General features: G+C 37.5%; 1 protein-coding gene across 3 annotated transcripts in view; it reads left to right on the top strand.

Moving 5' to 3' along the window:
- The window catches only part of RyR (Ryanodine receptor), a 1,703,288-nt gene that overhangs the window by 979,476 nt on the left and 698,776 nt on the right, over positions 1-25,036 (top strand). For all 3 annotated transcript variants that reach the window (XM_090399345.1, XM_090399347.1, XM_090399344.1), the window contains exons 69-70: positions 940-1,178; positions 16,553-16,634. In XM_090399345.1, the coding sequence (XP_090255471.1) occupies positions 940-1,178; positions 16,553-16,634 (321 nt within the window). The remainder of the gene's footprint in view (positions 1-939; positions 1,179-16,552; positions 16,635-25,036) is intronic.

Below are 25,036 nucleotides of genomic sequence, written 5' to 3'. Positions count from 1 at the left end.
CTGAAGCCCAAAAGTCTGAATAAGGTAGGTGTAAAATGGATGAATGAGGGGCTTAAGAATGAAATCTGGAAGAAGAAGGTACTTTGGAGGCAGTACAAGAAGAATAATGGTAATAATCAGTTACATGAAGAATAGAAAGAACAAGCCAAAAGAGTGAAAGTAAGGATTACAAAAGTGGAGTATGAGCAGAAATTGGCAAACCAGGCAAAGAAAAATTCTAGAGAGTTTTTTAGATATGTGAGAAGTAGAAGGAAGAATGATTATGGTAAGATGATGATGATAATGAATGAAAATTATTGAGGTATTCAGTGATCAATTTATAAGGGTGTTTCATCCTCATCAGGGTGGAATCATGAGGAACTTAAATTTTGCTTTTCCTCTTTTCTTTTCTTTGCCCAAGGTCAGACTATTAGTCAGTTTTGGCCAGAACAGTTATTCTGCAACTTACTAAAGTGTATTTTGATTTTGCTTTTGTCCCACTGTGTGTGTGTGTGTGTGTGTGTGTGTGTGTGTGCGTGTGTGTGCGTGTGTGTGCGCGCGTGTGTGCGTGCGTGCGTGTGTGTTTGTTTCTGATGCGACCTTGATATAAAGGTTGAAACATCAAGTGTTATTTTGTCTTAATTTTAAGTAAAGTAATTGCTCTAGCATGGTAGTTTGTCTTTGTCTACATAATTCTACATCAAGGTACTCTGAATATGTAGTTTGCTTACACAATAATATTAACTAAACTTGTTATTCAAAATTACTTAGTTCTTGTGAATTTTATAAATAATTTCATTCAGAAATGTAAAGATTTCCTTAGAATTATTTTTTATTGTAATTTATTTGCATTGCATACTATTTGCAAAAATTTCTTTTAATTGAAATTTTGAGGAAAAAAAAAACAAAAATTTTTATGAATGCATTTATTAATGCATTTATGTTTAAATTTTTTTTTAGAACTATTGTTAAGAATTCATATGACTTTGTGAAGACTTCAATGCTTACATTCTTTAATAATGCAGCAGATGACTTAGCACAGTTAGTAAACAATCTCACACATGGAAAATTTAGTCTGCTAAGAGGAACAACAATGAAGACATCATCATCCCTCAATTATGTACAGTTAGTATTGCTTCCAGTTCTTACTGCTTTATTTGATCATCTTGCAGCTTGTGAATTTGGTAGTGACCTCCTGTGTAAGTATTGTATCCGATTGTATTTCTTTTGCATACTTATTAATAATATATGTGGTCATATACGTTCAAATTACATGCCACTCTCTGTATCTGTCGTTGTTGTGGATAAAATGTTGCATGGTTGTCAGAACAGCTGGATTGATATCAGTATGACTTTCAGCAAACACCAGGAAGATGTGTTTTAGTAGTATATTTATGTGTTACAACAAAATGGCAAATGCATATATATTGATATATTTTAAATCTTTCAAAAATCTTTCATAGATTTAAACCTGACAAGTTAATAACTGGAACAGATGGGATTAGATTAGTGAATGGCTAGAAGATTGACTGTCTGATATATATATACTTCAGCTGTGTATGAGAAGAACATTGGAAGTTTATTTTCCACTTGGTTAGACTATAATAAATTTAGTTTAATCCTTTACCCAAGTGTAGGCAAACAAAGTTTGCGCCTGAAGTAGTTCAGGACTGAGGCAATTCGTAGCAAAGGTAGAACACACTGTCATCACTCCTTGTCTCAGTATCTCCCATAATGCAAAGTGCATCTCCTTGTGGACATGTATAATGCTATGCATTAAGGGAAGGGCTACTACCCAGACCGGTTTCGACCTTTATTGAGGTCTTGTCAGTGGGAGCTAGACCAGAAGTGGTGATACTAAGGCAGAAGCAATAGAGAGGTCATATTTACTTATACGAGTTGGGTAAACGGTCTGGGTAGTGGCCCTTCCCTTAATACATAGCATTATACATGTCCGCAAGGAGATGTGCTTCGCATTATGGGAGATACTGAGACAAGGAGTGATGAGAGCTTGGTCCACCTTTGCTACGAGCTGTCTCAGTCCTGAACCTTCAGGCACAAACTTTGTTTGCCTACACTTGGGTAAAGGATTAAACTAAATTTATTATGAGAAGATCAGTATCTCAAATGAGTTGTGTGCCTGGGGGATTATGTATTGGTGTTACTGTTGTTAAACTAGGAATATGTTATTGTTTGCGGATGATGCAAAGTTAGAGAGAACTATGACAAGGAGAGCAGATGTTGAGACTTCACAGCAGGATTTGAATATGCTGTGTGAGTAGAGTTGGCTTAAACCAGAAATAAACATGATGGTGCAACATGAGATTTCATGCCAGCTGGGGAATTTCTCTGTTAATTATTATTATTATTTGACACCTCCAGGGAGTCCATAGACTCATCGAGGGAAACAAGCCCTTGCTGTTATCGTTGGGGAATTAAGGTGAACAATGAAAATTCAGCTATTGGAACAAAGTCCAATTCAATATCTAGAAGAATCAGAAGAAGAAGAAGAACAAACCCAATGACAGAAAAAGTTAGGGACTATCGGCATAAGGAGTATCAATGGAAAGTAAATCAAACTCGCAGAACACCGGGAAAAGTATCCCATGGACACAACTGACATTACTGAGACAAAGAAGACAAAAACAGCAGGTGAGATCCTATTAAGTAATAAGTATATAAAATATTATATTTGGGCAATAATGATCAAGGAGAGGAAAGAGTAATGATAGCATTCAACACCAAACATGAAGATAAACTTATTGACTGGAAGGCAGTTTTAAGTAGAGTTATGTGGACAAACTTCAAAATAGGGAGATGAACAATGAAATTTATTTGTACTTATCATCCCATTGAAGTTACTCCTTAGAGAGAAGTGTGTGTGTGTGGGGGGGGGTTGTCATTATAGCAGGCAGCTGACTTAAAGGAAATGGAAAAACTGATCCTTGTTGTAGGTCTAAGCAGTAGATCAGGAAATGAAGAGTGAGAGCATTTGATGATGGAGAGGACAGACTGATTGTAAGTGAGCGAGAGGTGCATGGGGAATTGAGCAAACTAGATGATAATAAGGCTGTGGGACTTGATAATATATCACCACGTATTCTGCAGGAATGTGCCAGGGAGTTGACATCTGCCTTGACATATTTTTTTCATATGAGTCTTGCATTGGGTCAAGTTCCTAAGGAGCGGAAGGAGGGCAAGATTGTGACGCTTCATAAGGGAGGTGATAGAACTCAATCATTAAATTATAGGCCTGTCTGTGTGTCATTTGTTGTAGTTAAGTTGTTGGAGAAGCTTGTGAGAACTAGGATCCAGAATTGGGTTGACAACAATGGTATTATCTTTGATGGACAGCATGGATTTGCTAAAGGGAGGGTCATGTTTTAGTAATCTACTTACTTATTACAATAAGGTAACCGCTTCCTTGGAGAGAGGAGAGGGATACACAGTAATATGCTTAGGTTTTGCAAAGGCTTTTGATTGATTTCTGCATGATAAGTTGATAGTCAAACTAGAGCAGATGGGTTGGGTATTAGATTAGTGTATTGGATTGGAGACTGACTATATGATAGGTATCAGCAAGTTGTGTATGGGGGGAGCAATATCCAGGAAAAGAAAAGTCACTAGCGGTGTGCCTCAGGGGTCAATTTTAGGGCCATTGCTGTTTACCTTGTATATTAATGATATATTAATATGATATTGGGGAAGATTTTGATGGGATATTCAGTTGTTTGCAGATGATGCAAAGTTGGGACGAACCATGAAGAGTAGAGATGTTGTGGCCTTACAGGAAGACTTGAATAAATTGAGTGATTGGGTACCGGAATGGGGATGCGAGTTCAGTGTTGCAAAATGGAAGGTTTTAAAATTTGGGAAACAAAGATGGGATGCAGAATTTATGCTTGGTGAGGATATACTGTTGGAGGTGGAGGAAATTTGGGGTGATAGTAGATAAAGATCTGAAATTTAGGGGACACATCACCAAAATTGTGAAGACAACACAAAGGCTTCTGGGAATGATGTGGAGGACACTGATGTGTGGAAGTAAGGAGATTCTTCTTCCATTGTATAAGGCTTTGATTAGGCCACACATGGACTACTGTGCCCAGATTTGGTCACCTGTATTTGGTATTCTGGTTTTCACAAGAATGAAGAGATGTTGGAAAGGGTGCAGAGGCAACTGACTAAGGTAGTTTCTGACCTCTGTAATGTTGAATATGAGGAAAGATTGAGAAGATGCAATTTGCTGAGTCTGGTGGATAGGAGGAAGAGGGGAGATATAATAGAGACCTACAAATTAGTAAGGGGTTGTTATAGGATCAATGTTGGAGAGATTCTACAGAAAACAGTGGGAGATCAGGGGAAAACCAGAGGTTATCCCTAAAAACTGTATAAAGAGGGTGTGAGCAGGGGAATGAGAAGCAGGTTTTTTTCATGCAGAGTTGTGAATGATTGGAATGCCTTGCCTGAGAGTGTGGTGTCTGCAGAGAATTTGGGTGTGTTTAAAGCTTGGTATGATGAGCTGTATGTATGATAATAGGACCTCCTAGACAAGTCTTTGACTCCATGGAGTTTTGGGTGATAATAATAATAATAATAAATGAACCCACCAGGTCTGGAGAAATATTTTGGGTAAATTTGGAGATGAAGGCAAGGCTAATTATTATGGTAAGCACCTGCTAGATTTATGCTTGGCATATGGATTAGTCATTAATTAGAACATGTTCCAAAATGGAGAAATGCATAAATTCATGTGGAGGGAAAAACACAAGAACTAAGAAAAGTCTCATTGACTGTTATTGTTGATGCCGATATCTTCATGCTGGGTCAAAATATTAAGAGTGTATATAGAGGATTTAAATTTGGAACTTATCAAAAGTTGAGCAGCTTTTATAAATTATAGACTACTAGACAAACGTTATTCAAGAAAAAATGAAAAGTCATTACTAAAATTGAGGATGGGATGTTAAAAAATGAGGTTAAAAATAAGAACTAAACATGATGAGATGTTCATGTCAGCTGTGCCTCTGCTGGTTAAAAACAAGAACTAAACCTAGGAGTCACTGTGGCAAACTAATGAAAAGGTGACCCTATCTGTACATAGTAGTCCATATGATGGCCATCAGAGCCTTCTACATTGAAACCAGAATCTCCTTACTTCTACAAGTCAGAATGACTTGGATAAGGATTTAATTGTTGCTTTCTGCATAATCCATTGGAAATTTCTCAAATGTTACTATTCTCTCCTGGCTTCCTACCATTACATATTATTATTATTATTATTATTATTATTATTATTATTATTATTATTATGTGACACCTCCAGGGAGTCCAAAGACTCATCGAGGGAGAGTGTGCCAAAAGCATCGAATGATTGATCCCTTCCAACTACTAACCATGCTCAAACTTGCTTAACTTTTTGCATGAGCCATTAGTAGCAGAGGCTCTACCAATCGACCAACCTATACTACCTTAGAATGTAAAACCCTGTAATAATTTATCCCTAGTTTCCATATCTTCAACTACAACTAAATATTTCCCTCTGCTGTACAGCATGAATGAGTTTATCTCATTAGCTCCCCTATTATCTCTTTTAAAATTTTTGTTATTTGTCTTGTCCTTCACACCCTAGAATTTCAATTCCTAGAGTTTGCACCCTGGGGTAATTGACACCATTATCTGAAAAAACTGAAAATTGCATTTTAGTTACAAGAAAAAAAAACATCCTTTGATATCTAAACAATTCTACATTCTACACCACTAGCAAATGTGGTAGCTGAGTTACTGTGAAATTATGGTTGTTATGCAGTGTTAAACTGCAGTGCCAGCATTATACAAAAGCTTGCTTGAATAATCCCATGCTAGTAGGGAGAGGGACCACCATCAGCACCAGAAAAATAAAATATCAGCATTAAGAACAAAAAACACTGCTTTTTGTTCTTATCTTATATTTATAAGGAAGTAGAATGAGGAAATGGAAGCAAGGTGTGCAGAATGAGAGGTAGCAAGACTATGGGAGTAACAGACAGTGAAATTGCCTGACTGCAAGATTTGATAGAAGAGTCTTCAAAATGAAAAATGATATGAGGAATATTACTATCACCAATATTCGACCTCCATGGAGTCAGAGATGAGTCAGAGACTCATCGTGTGGATTGATATTAGACATTTAGTGGAAATAAATGAAAGAGTGCAAAATAATAGAATGAAAAAAATTAAAAAGAGAAAACGAGATAAGAGATGATTCTATAAAGGCAGTGTATGGAGATTCTATTATTAGAGAACTGTTACCAGATTAATGTGGAAGAAATTTTTCATACAATGAAAGAAGGGAGGGGTAGAAGAAGAAGGGACATACATGGAAACTGTATAAGGACTGGTGGGGGGGAGTAGATTCTTTGCGTGGAGAGTGGTGGATGAATGGAATGTGTTTCCTGACATTGTTGTGAATGTGAAACATTGAATTAGATTAAAGCAAAGTTTGATGGGCTTTATGTGTAACAAGGTTTATTCTCTGGCTACCCACCATACCAGTGAGTCTTTTGACTCCATGGAGGTCTGGTGTCCATGGTCGTCTTTGTGTTCATACTATATGAGAGCTGATTCAAGAATGTGACACATTCTTGAATGCTAACAATGTCAAGTTCTTTTCTTGGTATGTTCATTTTTAATATGATGCTGCCATTGATGCAATCTGTTCATTCCCCTAATTTTTCTCAGAACCTTCATAATCTGTGGTCTCTAGTCTTTGAGCACATGCTTTATTTCTAACCCAACTCTCAGATGCATAACTTAAAACTGGTTTGAACACCACCTTGCATAATGCTTGTTTAGTGTTTTTGCTCATTTCTCTCTTATTCCATGTAAATTTATTTACCTGGCTACCCACCATACTAGCTCTGCCTTATTCTGTTCTCTGTTTCCCAATTTAATCTGCCATCTTCACTAAAAACTGTGCCTAAATAATTAAAATATTTTACTTGTTCTATAGGATCTCCATTCAGAATGCAGCAAAAGTTTCCTCTGCCCCTGCCTATTTTCATAGTTTTAGTCTTTTTATTGTCGATTTTCATGCCAAATTTGTTACCACTGTTTAGTTAGTGAATTTAGTTAGTGAATCCTGGAGACTTGCACTCGATGTGTTTAGGAGTACAACAGTACATCATCCATATAAAGTGACATCTGCAGTTCTAATATCAGGCATGATGCACTTTCTTGCATAATGTGATCCATATAGATGATAACTAGTGGTGGAGATAATGTACATCCTTCTCTTACCTCTGATTTTGCATAAAACTATCTTCCTGTATTTCCTTCAATTCTAATTGCTGACTGACAACTTAAATATAGACTATGTATTGCTCTGTATAATGCTCCATTCTCTCCCTATGATTGTATTATTTTGAAAAACTTTTCTCTGGGAACCTTGTTGTATGCCTTTTCCATATCTACAAAACCTAACTACAGATCCTTGTCATATTTCCACAGTTTCTCAGCTATTTGTCTTAAAGTGCAAATCTGATCTTGACCTCTATTTGTCCTGAATCCAGCCCATTCTTATTCAAGTTTCTCTTCCACAATCTGTCTCAATCTTTTGTCAAGTATGCTTGCATAAATCTTACCTGGAACACTTATAGAGAAATTCCTCTGTAATTCTCACATTCAGTTTTATTCCCTCTTTGTTTTTATACATGGGTACTATGAGAGCTTTACTCCAATCATCGGGAATTCAACCTTCTGATCCTCTAAATTATGTAGTGCAGCTGCTGCAAAATTTTTATACTTCCATACTTAAGCATTTCTGGTCGAATATCATCTACTCCAGCTGCCTTTTCACATTTTATGTTTTTGACAGCTTTTTCTGCCTCAAGTATTGATATGTACTCCTCTTTGTAGTCCTCCTGAAAATTTTCTATGGCTGTTCTGTCACTGCTTGGTTTGTTTAACAGTCTTTCATAGTAATTACTCCAGACATCTAGGATATCCTTATCTTCATTTTCATGTCACCTTTATAATCTTTAATTCCTTATACAATTCCTTTTACATAAAGAAGTCTTGAAATGATATTAGTAATTCTGCTCTGGGTGGATAAGATTTATTGAAATTTTACAGTTAAGATTTATATTAAAATTTTTCTGTTTTAATTTCAGTGTGACTATTGTTGTTGTTGTGACAAAATTAGGTAGCACGAAATTTATTGTCTAGTGATAAATCACTATCTCTAGAATAGTGATATGAAGCAGTATGTACACTTACATAATAATGTTCTAAAATGCAACAAAATAATTATTAAGTTCCAGTGACCACTTACACATGTTGTTTGCACCTTGAGTAGGTATCGTTACTAAACACTGTTTTGCAGAAAATTACTCTTTCGATTAATTATGAAGGATTTCATCAAAAAATAATTATTGAATTGTTTTTTCGATCCATTTTTTCGATCCATCATGAAAGGATATGTCATGAAATGACATGTCATGTCGTTTCATGAATTGCCTTTTTGATGAATTGTTTATTTCATGAATTGACTTTTCGATGAATTGCCATTTGTTAAATTGGCATTCAATGAATTGTTTATTTGAGCGGATAAAGGATGCCAATTTTCTATATGGTCGGTAACAAGAGGTCAAGGCATGTTTTTTTAGGATTTTGTTGATTTTTTCCGATGTGTCTTGGATGTAGGGAATGATGATGGATTTAGAGTAATCTTTTTTGTGAAGAGGAGGAGGGGGAGTTGTGGATAACTGGTTTTAGTATTTTGGGGATTTTTTTTTGGGGGGGGGGGGTAGCCAATGGCTGAGAAAGTGTTAAGGATGTGATTTAGTTCAGTAGTTAGGGCTTGGTCATTTGAACAGATTAGTTTTGCCCTGTTGAATAGTGTCTTAATAACTCCATATTGTTGTGAGGGGGGGGGGGGATTGTTGGTGAATATATCTGCCTGTATGGGTGGATTTTCTATAAACTGAGTTTATAGAAAATCCACCCGAATGTATATATTAAAGTATATATTATATACTTTAATATATATATATATGAAATGAAAAAAAAATGTATGAAAGTATATATTAAAGTTGATTTAATTTCTATTTCTGTCATGTATGCTGTCAGTTCCTTAAGTATTTAGTTATCATGTTTAATTTAACCAGCATATAAGCCTTTCTACAAGAATTATACACTTTATATTAACGCCAGGTATCCGGAATAAGGTAGAGGAATTGGTGGTGCAGATAGCATCAGCCTGGCCAAAAATTATTGGGACCACTGAGACGTGGTTGACAGAAGAGGATAAAATAACAGGAATAGAAGTCGCTGAGTACAGCATTTTTTGGCAGAATAGGAAGGGAAAGGGTGATGGTGGAGTACTGCTTATGATAAGTGACGACCTATGGCCTCTAAGAGTGGAGTCTTTGGAATGCAGTGACACTAATGATTTTGAAAGCATATGGTGTGAGGTAGAGATGGGCAAGACAGGATATTTAGTAGGGTGTTGCTACAGACCCAGGGCACAGAGGGTGGGAACCTGGAAATGTTTAGACAGTTGAGTTGGCAAGTGCAAGAAGAATGATTGTTATGGGAGATTTTAACTACAGTAGTATAAATTGTGGAGTGGAAGATGCATGTAGCAATAGGGGAATGGCATCTCTAGAATTCTTGATGGACAAATGTCTTAGGCAACATGTAATAAAGGGAACAAGAGGTTCAAGAGTTTTGGATTTGGTTATAGCATCAGAAGAATTAAAAATAACTGAGATGACATCTCTCCCACCTGTTGGAGAGAGTGACCACATGATTTTGACTTGGAAAATGGATAGACATTCAGGAGTATCAAAGAGATGGGAATGTATGTGGAATTATAAAGCAGGTGATTATAATCGTCTTAGAGTTAACTTGGGGAAGTATCGTGGAGGGAGGAATTGGAAGGCCGGGATATCATTAGTGCTTGGGAAATTGTGAAGGAATATTTGTTAGGAGCAATGGTAAGCTGTATTCCACGAGTGAAGAAGAGGACACGATTTGTGTCCTCTTCTTCACTCACATTAAAGTGGATGACAAACAATATTAAACAGGAGCTACATGCGAAAAAGAGGCTATGGAAGAGATATAAGGAGACAGGTGAAGAGAAGATGCATGAAGAGTATAAGACACAGGCCAGACGAGTGACTAGTATGGTAAGGAAGACAAAACTGGAATATGAGAGGAGATTGGTCCTAAGATCCAAAGAAAATTCTAGGGATTTTTTAGATATGTTGCTAGTAGGAGGAGAAATGTGGAAGAATGATATTGTGGGATAAAAATGGGTATCAGATACAATATCAGTTGCAATAATGAGAAGGATTACCTCCTGCAGAGATAAAACAGTTATCATTCCATTGTATAAGACCCTGATCAGACCAACTTGGACTATTGTTCTCAGATTTGGTCCCCAGGATTTGATGGGGATAAATTAACTGTGGAAAGGGTACAAAGGCGGATAACAAAGATGGTTTCAGGACCGTACAATGATAGTTATGAGGATCGGCTGAGGGAATGTGGACTGCAAAGTTTGGTGGATAGAAGAAGGAGAGGTGATATGATTGAAACTTTTAAACTGTTGAGAGGTAGTTACAGGGTTGACACTGGGGAGTTCTTTTGCTTAATTGAACAGCGGGAAGGAGTGATGACAAGAGGCCATCCCTGGAAGTTACAAAAGGAAACAGTGAGCAAGAGAGTGAGGAGTGGTTTCTTTGCATGGAGAGTGGTTGAACCATGGAATGCATTGCCTGATGGAGTGGTGAGAGCAAGAACGGTCAATGAGTTCAAGGAGGGGCATGATAGACTTTGTTTCTTAGGAAGGACCTCCCACGATGAGTCTTTTGACTCCATGGAGGACTGAATAATAATAATAATAAAATCGAAATCTTAGTCTTTTCATCTCCCTTTATGAATAGAACAATTTTGCCATCCTTTGTTACTTGTGCCAATCTGAATCTTTTAAAATTCTAAGCTAAAGTTGTTACTAACATCCTCAAAAATTCCGAGGATGTTAATCCCCCATGGCCTTGTTGACATCATGTCTACTCATTTCCTTGCATGCTTACTGCTCATTCACCATCAGTGGTTCCTCCTCATTCCCACTGCTCTCAAGATTGCTACTTGTTGATATTTGAAAGATACTTCTCTTTAATGAGTTAAGCCAAATGTTACAATTGCATTGACGAAATAATTTAATGAACTGCAGGTTTAAAACCTCCATTGTATCCTCCTCGGTATTTATCATTCTCCCATAATCTCTCTTCCTTTTACAGGCCACATATTGAAAAAACTCCCTAGGATTTCTTTTAGCCTAATTTATTAACTGCTGCTCATACTTCACTTTCACTACCCTTTCAATTTTGTCACCTTCCTTATTTGCTCTTTGTACTAGTCACATATTGAATGCATTGCCTGATGGAGTGGTGAGAGCGAGAACAGTCAATGAATTTAAGGAGAGGTATGATAGACTTTGTGTTTCTTAGGAAGGACCTCCCACAATGAGTCTTTTGGCTCCATTGAGGCCTGAATAATAATAATAATAATAATATTAACAATAATTAATAAATAAATGGTTTTGACCTTTATTGAGATCTCATCAGTTGCAGCTGGCAATGAGAGCTATTGTAGTTCTATCAAATTCTTATGAAGAGTAATAATAACTTCCTTATTCCTACTTGTTAGTGTATATTTTAACATCCTTGAACTATTTTGCACATTTCTTCTCTGAAACTGGATCCCTTCCTAGCAACACTCCCACATCCATAGCTCGTCAATTTCTTGATCTATCCTTGTAGAATCTCTGCATCACCTTTATATACTATTATCTTCTCTGTTTAGTATTATCAGCATACAACTGGATACTTTCCATTCAAATCATTTTTAATATAATTAATGTATGAATTAAACAACAGCCAATCAAATATGCAACCTTGTTGCACATCACTGGTACCTGCCTTTGCCTGATTCAGCTCTACTTTATACTATCCTTTGATATCTGTCCTTGTGACTTTCTCTCTCTCTCTCTCTCTCTCTCTCATCTATCACAAACTTCATATTTGTAAATAAATATCATCTATTAGACATGATTATTATTTTAAAACTTCTGTATGCAAACATTTTAATTATTTCATAGTGCAAGATATTTCTTTACAAATATGAAGCTGATAATGGATGAGAGAGACTCACTGAAGATGTGGTTATTGAGTACAGTACTCAATTCTCTCTCTCCCTCAATGACTTCCTCAACCCTATACCCTATATTATTGTTGTTCCTATAATAACAAACCTACATGGAATAAATGGATCAACATATCTCATTATATCAATAAACATATCTCATTCATGTTTCTAGCATTTTTTATTATTATTATTACACCGTCCATGGAGTTGACAGACTCATCATGGGAGGTTCATTCAGCTAACAACATATTTATCATATAGAATCTTAAAGTCCTTAACATCCTTGCATTAACAACACATTCTGGCAATGCATTCATTCACTGACAATTCTCCATGTAAAAAATCTACTCCACACACCCTTCTTCACCACACTTTCACATAACTTCCAGGAATGACCTCTAGTTCTTTCCCCTCTCACCTTCTACTCTTTTTATAATCCCCCTCTGGATTAATCTGATAAAATCCTCTGACTAACTTTAACATCCATCATATCACCTCTCTCCATAGCCAGCATTCCAAAGTCCTGATATTTTCATAGTCGCTCATCTCTGAATCCTCACCAATGTCTCCACATCACATTGAAAACCAGGTGACCACATCTGAGCGCAATAATCCAAATGCGGTCTGACCAGTGCCGTATACAATGGCACAACCACTTCCTTATCCTTGCATGTTAGAGTACTTCTTATCATAGCAGCACTATGATGTTGAACCTTTGCAACACTAGCAATATGACCTCTAAACTTCAGTCTACTGTCAACCATCACTTCCCAATCTCTAATCTCATCCACTTCCTGCAGTACGGCATCATCAATATACGCAGCCTTATATTTCTGCACTCCAAAATGCAACACCTTGCACTTATTGATATTAAAACTACAACCCCACTCTTTTGTCCAAGTAAAAAGTCTATTGAAATCTTCCCCTGAAGGGATTCAGCATCAGCAGTGCTACTTATAATGCTTCCCAACTTTGCATTGTTAGCAAATAACTGAGATCCCCAGTCAGTCAGTCCACATGATATATCATTTACAAACAAGTTAAACAGCAGGGGGGCCCTAGAACAGAACCCTGGGGTACGCCACTGGTTATCCTTCTTTTTTGAGACACTGCTCCATCATACACAACCTGTTGATATCGTTCAGAGAGCCAATCTCTGACCCATCTAACCATTATACTCTCTATTCCCATCCTCTACAGCTTATACACCAACTTATCATGTGGTAATCTATCAAATGCTTTTGCAAAGTCTAAAAATATCACTGTATATGATTTTCCCTTATCTAACACACTCGTCACCTTATCATAAAATGCAAGTAAATTACTGAAACAGGACCTACCCTTTATAAATTCATGCTGACCGTCATAAAGAATGCCATGTCCATCAACCCAATTCTGTATTCTATTCCTTACCAATCTCTCCAACACCTTGACCACAACTGCAGTTATAGAGACTGGCCTATAGTTGGAGACTTCTGACTTAGAACAATGCTTGTGGAGTGGTACTATTTTGCCTTCTTTCTACTCCTTGGGAACCCTACCCACTACAAGACTTTCATCACATTCCTGCAATTAATTCATCTCACCCATTATTCTCCATGTAATACATCTGCCTTTCACATTCCCTCTCATTCTGCACTCTACATATAATCTCTTCTGTAATAATTCTGGTAAAAATTCCCCTAACCAACTTAAAAATCTTTTATCATACCACTTGTTTTCCACCTGTCAATTAAACTCTTCAATTTACTTCTCCCCATAACCAACATTTCAGAATTTTGATAATGCCAAGTCAGTCATCTTGACTCTCCAGAGTTTCACATCACCATAGAAACTCACTAACCAAATTAGAGCAGTATTTCCTCTCTGGTCAAACCCATGCCTTACAAATAGCTCAATCAACATTCACTTCCTCATCTCTATTTTTCAGCATATCACTCCTTATTATAAAAACACTATGCTGCATAGTTTATGCAACACTTGTAATGTGCTCTCTAAACTTCATACTACTGCCAACTATCATCCACAGATTCTGCATCTTGTCTGCCTCCTGAAGAACTATTCCATTACTTTGGTACACAAGGGTACCAACATTAGTGGTATTACATTAGTGGAACATTTAATTTTAATATGCACTCCTCATGCATTTTAAAATTAAAACTGTAACCTTACTCTTTCACCCATTCAAAAATTCCATTTAATTCTATTATGTCAACATACAATTTTTTTTTCTTTGATAATCTTACAATAGAATTTTATATCATGAAATTCCATTGTTAATGCCTGAAACATGGAATTTTATGTTTTATGTACTGAAGGTTACTATTTTACCAAAAATAAATAAATAAAATAAAAGTTTATGTATGTATATATGTATATGTATATATATATTCATTTTTTATATAAACTGACTAAAAATCCGAGAATTATAACAAATTGAGATTTATTGGATACGCAACATGTTTTTCTTCAGGATCGACTACGTCAGGCATTAAGAACATAGAAAGCTATTAAAAGATACTGAATAAAACATTGAGACAGTCTAAAGCTATAAAATTATAAAGCTATAAATTCGACTGTAAATTACAGTTATTATGAACTTGAGCTATAATCTGTGATAAAGTTCTATTGTTGTACACCTGTACGTGTGTGGATCCACGAGATCGCCAGTATCTGATAGTAGAGCTGAAAGAGTCAGGCAAATTATAGCTGAGATTATTGTTCATATGAAGGGGGTCCAAGGTGATTTCTTTTGACTCAACAATGCAGTGTTCTACCTCATCGTGGCAAATGTGCAGGTTTGAAGTTGTTGTCCAATTTATTTCATGTTGGTGGCTTTCGTTATTTGTGTTTATTGAAAACAGAACATGGCCTGATAGGGCAGTAGCCCTGGTTCTCTTGTAAGCAATGTCTATCTGGTGTTCCTCGAGACATAGGAGGATAGCTTTCTCCGTTTGGCCATAGTAAGGTTTTCCGCACTCACATGTGATTTTGTATACTCCTGGGAATTGTAGAGGTTGTGAGATTGTTTGTAATTGTTGAAACTTGATCTTATTTTTGGAAGAGTCGAGAAGCACGTTTGTATGCTAAACTTCTTTTATTTTAAGATTCTACTTAGTTTTTTGGATAGTGTGCTGATATATGGCAAGGAGACATAACCTTTGGAGTCGACCTGTGTCTCTACGTTGCTACGTTGACAGTGGAATAATTGTTTGTTAATACTTTTTAAAGAGTAGCCATTGCTTTTAAAGGTCCATTTAAGATGTTGTTGTAGTTCTTTTTTTAGTTCTTTTACTCTCCCCATATCTATATATATATATAGATATGGGGATATATAGATATGGAGAAGGGCTGGAAAGTTCTAATAAACACCTAGAATAAAAGTTAATTAATTTTGTCTTAAATATTCTAAAAGAAAATATAGTTTCAGAAAAAACATTTTCGTTCAATATGTTTATCAGAACTTTCCAGACTTCCCTTGTGTGTGTGTGTGTGTGTGTGTGTGTGTGTGTGTGTACACACACACACACACACACACACACACACACACATACAGGGGATCCTCGAGTTATGTTGGAAGTCCGTTCCTACGGACTGACGAAGGCGATTTTCGATGCAAGTCAAAATTACCATAGCCTAAGTTACTTACCTAACCTAAAGCACCCTAAAGTCATACGTATATATCAAGAAACAGAACTAGGCCATAGGAAAATGAAAGGGAGAACATAATTACTGTATAGTACAGAAAAATGACAAAAATGAAACAAATACAATGTCTAATTTCACTTCTAACGTAATGGCTTTCTTTTTCTTCGACACACTACTATCGGAAGAGTCTGCCTTACGTTTGGGAGCCATATTGAAAGGTAAAAAGTCACAATAAAACACAAACACAAAAGTGAGAGAGCAGATGTAAAGCACGCGGTACCTAAAGAGTGTATGCTGGGACCCAAGTGACACCACCTCTCCCAAACAAACGCCGCATAACGCCGTATTCTTCTGCCGCAATCACAAACAAGTTCGGCCGCGACGTTTGAATTTTATGTCGTGCTGCTTCAAGTTGAAATTTATTTTTTAAAATTATTTATGGGATTACTGCCATATATATATACATATTATATATATATATATATATATATATATATATATATATATATATATACTGGGGGCTCTGTCCCCCCCCCAGTGCCTATGGTGCCTAACCCCTCGAGTTCCGGGCTGGCAGCCAGTAAGAGCTGGTAAGACAAAAAATGTGACATAAAAGCATTTCAAATTTTGGCTTATCTTTTTATATATATAATATCAAATTAATAATACATATAAACTTATAACAAAAAAATATAAAAAAGTGATTGTGAATTGCATCATTTCTTTTTTGCAGTGGATGATATTCAAGTAGGATGTTACAAGATTCTAAACAGCTTGTATACTCTGGGCACTAACCGTGACCTTAGTAACAACAGGTAGTAATTTAACTATATCTTTAGTTGCAGATTTTGAGCATACAATAGATATAGATAAACATTTTTCATTCAGATAAAGAAATTATCTAAAAAATTGTTCAAAAATACATTTCATAACAAATAAAATTAATCTGTTCACTTGCAAAATAACATATTATTTAAGTTAAGGGATATTGCATGCCATATTGTTTCATAGCTGAATAAGTTCATTTAAATAAGTATTTAGTATATTTATATTTGGTATTATAAACTTGATCTACCTACTCACTGATAAGACCTCAATAAAGGTTGAAACCAGTCTGGGTAGTGACCTCTCATAATGTAGAACAGTAATACAGCTCCTATGAGCTAGGTTTCACATTATGGGTAAATACCAAGACTAGTGATCAGAGCTTGCTCCACCCTTACTATGAGTTGCCTCAGTGTTGCACTACCAAATGGGTCAGTTGTTGCACTATCCAGGTATTTGCTTACGCTTGGAATCGCCGAACTTTATATAGTTTCTATATTCGGCATGAAACTCTTCGAGTTTTTTTATTCGGATATGAAACAATATGGGATGCAATATCCCTTAACTTAAATAAGTTCATGTCGCTGAGTTGAAGCCTTTGGCTCTTCATTTAATTAGTAACATATTACTTCTTTTCAAAGTGTTGCTTACAAACAAATAGCATCTCTTTTTAATTTAATTTAAATAAAAGAAGTGCTTCCATTAATTTATAAAATCTGTATATAGAAAACCATTTTAAATTGGAAAAACTAGCAGAAATTACATATATTATTATTATTATTATTATTATATGGGTATCTCCATGGCTTCAGTAGACTCATCAGGAAACCCACAAAATAACTATCATACCTTTCCTTAAACTCCTCCACTGATGAAGCACACAACCATCTCTGGCAACCAATTCACCACCCTCCAAGCAAAACATCTAGTCTTATCAGCCTTACTAACCACACTCTTACTCAATATCCATGGATGGCCCCTTATTCTCTCTCTCTCTCTCTTTTTTCCTGCCATGTAATGGAAAAAGTCTTCAATGGCAATCCTATAAAACTCCTTTAATAACTTAAATGCTTCTGTCGTGGTTCATCTCTTTTGCCTATTAGAGACTTCTCTAAGTCCACAGTCTATTCTTATAAGGAGCTTATATGAGAGAGGGAGGTGTGGCAGTGCTAGAAGAGGAGACAATGGAATGAGAGAGAGGTATGGGAGTGCTAGAAGAGGAGAAAATGGAAACAGTAGGAGAGAGGGAATGAGAGAGAGGGGTATGGGAATGAAAGAAGAGGAGAAAATGGAAACAATATGAGAGAGGGAATGGTAAGAGGTATAATGTATGGAGACTAATTGATCTGTGGTATTCAAGATGGGATGCATGAGGAGTGTTTGCCAGGAGGAATGAGAGAAAGGGAGGCTTTGGCAATTAAGAGAGGTGAAAGGGTGGATGAAATAATTGTGATGGTGGGAACAAATGACTTGAGTGGTGGTGTAAATAGGGCAGCGAGAGATATGAGATTCTTGCTTGAGGTGGTACGAAAGAAGACACAGAGAGGAAAGATAGTGTGTGTGTTGCCTTGGTATGATAATAACGAACTGAGCAGAAGAGTGGTAATATTGAATGACATAATAGCTAAAATGTATAACAAGAGAGGACTGGAATATGTGGATGCTTGGAGTGCGTTTGAGAACAGAGAGGAATTGTATGCAAGAGACCATTTACATTTGAATGAGGAAGGATGTAGGCATCCGGAGAGATTGCTGTTCTGAACAAGTCAGTGTGTCCCAGAGAGGATGGTAGCAGGGGTGGCCTCTTATGGGAATGGGTACTTTGGAGAAGGGGGACGACATCAGGTAACACTGAGCCCAGTGGAGTCTAGAGGGAATAATGCTGGGTATAGAAACAATGGCATTTACATGCTATATACTAATGCCAGGAGTATCCAGAATTAGGGAGAGAAATTGGTGGTGCAGATAGCATCAGTCTGGCCAAAAATTATTGGAATCACTGAGACATGGTTGACAGAAGAGGATATAATAACAGGAATAGAAGTCGCTGGGTACAGAATTTTTTGGCAGGATAGGAAGGGAAAGCGTGGTGGTGGAGTACTGCTTATGTCCTCTAATAGTGGAGACCTTGAAAGGCAGTGACACTAATGATTTTGCAAGCATATATTGTGAGGTAGAGGTGGGCAAGACAGGATATTTAGTGGGCTGTTGCTACAGACCCAGGAGTACAGAGGGTGGGGACCAGGAAATGTTTAGACAGTTGAGTTTGGCAAATGCAAGAAGAATGATTGTTATGGAAGATTTTAACTACAGTAGTATAAACTGGGGAGAGGAAAATGCATGTAGCAATAAAGCAATGGAATTTCTAGAATTTTTGAGGGACAAATATCTTAGGCAACATGTAATAGAGGGAACAACAGGTTCAAGAGTTTTGGATTTGGTTATAGCATCAGAAGAGTTGATAATAACTGAGATGACATCTCTCCTGCCAGTTGGAGAGAGTGACCATATGGTTTTTACTTGGAAAATGAATAGACATGCAGGAGTATCAAAGAGATGGGAACATATGTGGAATTATAAGGCAGGTGATTATAATAGTCTTAGACATCAACTTGGGGAAGTTTCATGGAGGGAGGAATTGGAAGGCCAGGATATCATTCTTGCATGGGAAATTATGAAATGGTAAGTAGTATACCACGAGTGAACAAGAGGACACAATTTGGAGTAAAGTGGATGACAGACATTATTAAACAGGAATTGCATGCAAAAAAGAGGCTATGAAAGAGATATAAGGAGAAGAGAAGAGAAGATGCATGAAGAGTATAAGACACAGGCCAGACGAGTGACTAGTATGGGAAGGAAGACAAAACTGGAATATGAGAGGAGGTTGGCCCTAAGATCCAAAGAAAATTCTTGGGATTTTTTAGATATGTTGCTAGTAGGAGGAGAAATGTGAAAGAATGATATTGTGGGATAAAAATGGGTATCAGATGCCTGTCTGATAGGCATCAAAGAGTTGTGTATGATGGGGTAGTTTCAATGAAGCCGAAGGTTACAAGCAGGGTCCCACAGGGCTCAGTACTGGGACCTATATTGTTTAACCTTTATATGAATGGCATTGTCAGTGGATTGCAAGGGGATATTCAGTTGTTTGCAGATGATGCATAGCTGGAAAGGATTATTAGTAATAGTGCAGATGTGGTAACCCTGGAAGAGGATTTGAATAAGCTAGGTAGATGGGCAAATGAATGGTGAGTATCGGTTTAATGCAGCAAAATGTAAGGTCTTGGGGTTTGGGAAACATCGATAGGACACTGCATACTCTATGGGAGGAGTTATACTGGAGGAAGTAGGGGACACAAGAGATCTGGGATTGATGATTTATAGAAACCTGAAGTTTAGGGGACATATTGCAAAGGTGGTGAAGGTAACACAGAGGATTGCTGAAATTATGAGAAGGACCCTGACCTGTAGAGATAAAAGGGTTATCATTCCGTTGTATAAGTCTCTGATCAGACCACACTTGGATTATTGTTCTCAGATTTGGTCCCCAGGATTTGAATGGGATAAATTAACTGTTGGAAAGGGTACAAAGGCATATAAGAAAGATGGTTTCAGGATTTTAATGATAGTTATGAGGATCGGCTGAGGGAATGTGGACTGCAGAGTTTGATGGATAGAAGAAGGAGAGGTAATATGATTGAGACTTTTAAACTGTTGAGAGGTGGTTGCAGGGTTGACACTGGGAAGTTCTTTCGCTTGGTTGAACAGCGGGAAGGAGTGATGACAAGAGGCCATCCTTGGAAGTTACGAAAGAAAACTGTGAGCAAGAGGGTGAGGAGTGGTTTCTTTCTTTGCATGGAGAGTGGTTGAACCATGGAATGCATTGCCTGATGGAGTGGTGAGAGCGAGAATGGTCAATGAGTTCAAGGAGTGGTATGATAGACTTTGTCTTTCTTATGGGGACTTCCCCTCGATGAGTCTTGATAGACTTTGTATTTCTTAGGAAGGACCTCCCATGATGGGTCTTTTGACTCCATGGAGGCCTAAATAATAATAATAATAATAAAGGAGCATTCCATAGACCTGCCAGAGTCTTTGTCACTTGGCTGTGCATCCACTCCACCATTTCTTCATTCCCACGTAATCCGGGTGACCAGATATGGGTACAGAAGTCCACATGTGGTCTTATTAAAGCTTATAAAAAGGAATAATAATAAAATGGAATTGAAGCTTATAAAAGAGAATAAGTTGTTGAAGAACCTGCTTTCCATGTTGTTCTTCAACAACCACATAATCTAATGTGCTATTTTGGTTACCTTCAAAATATTCTCTCTAAACTTCAACTCCTATTTACAATCACACCCAAGTTCCTGGCCTCATCAGTTTCCTATGGTTCAGTTCCATCGATATAGTACACAGCTTCTGATCTCTTTGGCCTCATTAAACTGGCAGCCCTTTTAAATTAGCCCATACTCCCAGTCTATTTAAGTCATCCTGTTGGATCTCTACATCACCTTTATTTACTATTTGCTCTTCCTTGTTTGGCATCGTCAGCAAAAAAACTGAATATCTCCTATCAGATCATTGGCTATATCATTGATGTACAACTTAAATAACAGAGGACCAAGTACTGAGTTGTGTGGTACACCACCACTACTCATCTGCCTTCTCCTTGATGCAACTACTCCATAAACTACTCGCCACTCTTTGATATCACCCCCATCCAACCATCTAATCCAAATCACCATATTCATATCTATCTTTCATTTGCTTCAAGTTATGCAATGGAGTTATATGTCGAATCCTGCCAAATGCCTTTGCAAAGGCTACCAGCTCTTAGTAGCAATTTTTCTTTATTCAACTCCATTTTCACTTTATTCGACTCACTTTATTATGAAAAGTAAGCATATTACTAAGGCAAGACTTACCCTGCACGAAACCATGTTGCCACTTATGAAGTATCATATTCCTAGTATTGAATTTTGTCTTTTATCAATTTCTGCAATACCTTAACCACCACCCCTGAGAGACTAATTGGCCTATAATTTGCTACTTCTGTCTTGGATTCTCCTTTATTCAGTGGGATTATTTTGCCCTCAATCCTCCTCCTTTGGAACCCACTGAGGCTTAAAGTACAGAACTTGGTCAGTGGAGTTCGTAATTCCAATACAAATTCTTGTGATTTATAAGCCAATATGCCATCTAATCCCATGGCCATATTCACATTAAGGTTCTCCAATATTATTATTATTATTATTATTATTACTATTATTTACCAAGACCTCATGGAGTCAAAGACTCATCTGGGAGGTCCTTTTATCACACACACATCTCATCATACCGTGTCTTAAACACACTAAAACTCCTTGCAGACACCACACTTTCAGGCAAGGCGTTCCAATCATTCACAACCCTGCATGAAATAAAACCTGCCTCTCACTCCCCTACTCACACCCTCTTTATACAGTTTCCAGGGATGACCACTGGTTCTCCCCTGATCTCACACTGTTCTCTGTAGAACTTCTCAACCATTGATCTTATAACAACCCCTTACCAACTGGTAGGTCTCTATCATATCTCCCCTCTTCCTTCTCTCCACCAGACTCTGCAAATTACATCTTCTCAATCTTTCCTCATACTCAACATTCCAGAGGTCAGAAACTACCTTAGTCAGTCGCCTTTGGACCCTTTCCAACATCTCTTCATCCTTCTGAAAACTCGGTGACCAAATCTGGGCACAATAGTCCATGTGTGGCCTAATCAAAGCCTTATACAACGGAACAAGAATTTCCCTACTTCTACACGTCAGTGTCCTCCACATCATTCCCGGAAGTCTTTGTGTTGTCTTCACAATTTTGGCGATGTGTCCCCTAAATTTTAGATCCTTATCCACTATCACCCCCGGATCTCTTATTTCCTCTACCTCCAACAATATATTCTCACCAAGCATAAATTCTGCATCCCATCTTTTTTCCAAATTTTAAAACCTTACATTTTGCAACATTGAACTCACATCCCCATTTGCTTGTCCAAACACTCAATTTATTCAAGTCTTCTTGCAATGCCACAACATCTTCACTACTCTTTATGGTTCATCCCAACTTTGCATCATCTGCAAACAACTGAATATTTCCATCCAAATCTTGGCCAATATCATTAATATACAAGTTAAATAGTAATGGCCCTAAACCAGACCCCTGAGGCACTCCACTAGTGACTTTCCTTTTCCTGGATATCACTCCACCATACACAACTTGTTGATACCTATCAGATAGCCAGTCTGCAATCCAATGCACTAATCTAATATCCAACCCCATCTGCTCTAGTTTGATTGTCAACTTATCATGAAGTACTCTATCAAAAGCCTTTGAGAAATCCAAGTATATTACGGTGTATCCTTCTCCTCTGTCCAAGGAAGCAGTCACTTTATTGTAATAAGTAAGTAGATTACTAAAACATGACCTCCGTTTAGAAAATCCATGCTGTCCATCAAATATAATACCATTGTTGTCAACCCAATTCTGGATCCTAGTTCTCACAAGCTTCTCCAACAACGTAACTACTTAACCACAACACCTGACACACAGATAGGCCTATAGTTTGATGCTTGAGTTCTTTCACCTCCTTTATGAAGTGGCACAATCTTGCCCTCCTTCCGCTCCTTAGGCACTCGACTGAGTGCAAGACTCTTTTTAGAAAATATGTCAAGGCAGGTGTCAACTCCCTGGCACATTCCTTCAGAATACGTGGTAATATATTATCAAGTCCCACAGCCTTTTTAACATCTAGTTTACTCAACTCCCCACACACCTCTTGCTCACTTACAGTCAGTCTCTCCTCCCTGTCATCTACTGCTCTCAGTCTCTCAATGTAGTCACATTCACAAGACTGAAGGAACTGCTCATTAAGTATCTTTACCACACATTCTGCAACAGCTGTCTTTATACCATTTTCTCCTATCAATGTCATTCTTCCATGATCAGTTTTTCTTTTGCTGGCTACATATCAAAAGAACTCCTTAGGAGTTGTTTTGGCTTCATTAGTTAACCGCTGTTAATGCCTCTCTTTAGCTACCCTCACCAACCAAGTCACCCTCCTTTGCCTGGTCTTTGTAGACCTCGTGAAATCGGTTATTTCCACTTCTCTTATACTGCCTCCACAATGCCCTCTTTCTCTGTATCGCATTCTTAATCTCTTTATTCATCCATCTCACACCTACCTTATTTAACCTTCTCACCATTGGAATACATTTAGACATTGCATCTGATAGTTTTTGAAAATCCCTCAAGTTGTATTGATCTCTTTTCCAGCTAACTCCTCATTCCATTCTACACCCACAACCTGTCTCTTGAGCGCTTCATAATCACCCCTTTGTAGTTCCACATATACCCTTTTCTCACAGAGGTTTTCACACTGCAGACAACCACCCAGCTAATCACCTCATGATCACTATCACCAGTTGGTGGATGATTTGACACCTCATTTATAATTACATCCTCTGATGAGATGACCAAATCCAAGACCCTCAATCCTGATGTGTACCCTCTGTTACATACTGTCTGAGGTAGTTATCCCTCATAAACTCAAGAAACTCATTTTCTTTACTTCCAGTTGCTATCTCATCATTCCAGTCTCTATTGCCATAATTAAAATCACCCGTAATGATCACCCTTTCCTTATTTGCTTCTCAAATTTGATTATACATTTCATTATCACCACCATCCACATTACCTGGTCTATAACAACATCCCACGAAGTATTTGATTCCATTCACCTCTCTCTCACATCATACTGCCTCAAAACCACTGGCACTATTCCCATTTTGCATCTCTACTTTGTATGGACATAACTCTTTCTCTATCATCAATAGCACTCCCCCTCCATTTTTACCCCTTCTCTCCTCACAAAACACATCATACCCTTCCATCTCTATTCCTGTCAGGATGTCACTCTCTTCCAACTATGTCTCACTTATTCCGACAATCTTTGGGTTGAACAGACGCAATTAGTGGAACCATCTCATCTGTCTCGTTTCTTATACTTCTAGCATTTGTATACAAACACAACAGCTCATTTCTGGATCTACAGCTAGTATCGCTGATACCACTCTCTCTTTCTCTCTCTCTCTCTCAATGTGATCTCTCCATTCTCGACTGGGGCCATTTTCCTTTCTTCTTCTTCATTTTAGAACCCCCTTCAATTCTAACCGTTTCCCCTTGATCCCCAGTCATCTCATTCCTTTCCTGTCTACACATGCTCTCTCACCTCCTCTTGGAGCATCCACCTTTCTCACACTGTGTACCCCTGTCCACCCTGAGCCTTCCCTGTTTCCCTGCTCCTCTTACACACCCATTCTCTCATTTTCTATTCTCATACTACTCACTTCCCC

Source organism: Typopeltis vanoorti, chromosome 10, assembly GCF_054136105.1.
Source record: "Typopeltis vanoorti isolate ZY-2024b chromosome 10, IOZ_Tvanoo_1.0, whole genome shotgun sequence".
NCBI classification, from domain to species: Eukaryota; Metazoa; Arthropoda; class Arachnida; order Uropygi; family Thelyphonidae; genus Typopeltis; species Typopeltis vanoorti.
Note: the sequence above shows the minus strand (reverse complement) of the source record. Positions and strands in the feature narration are given on the sequence as shown.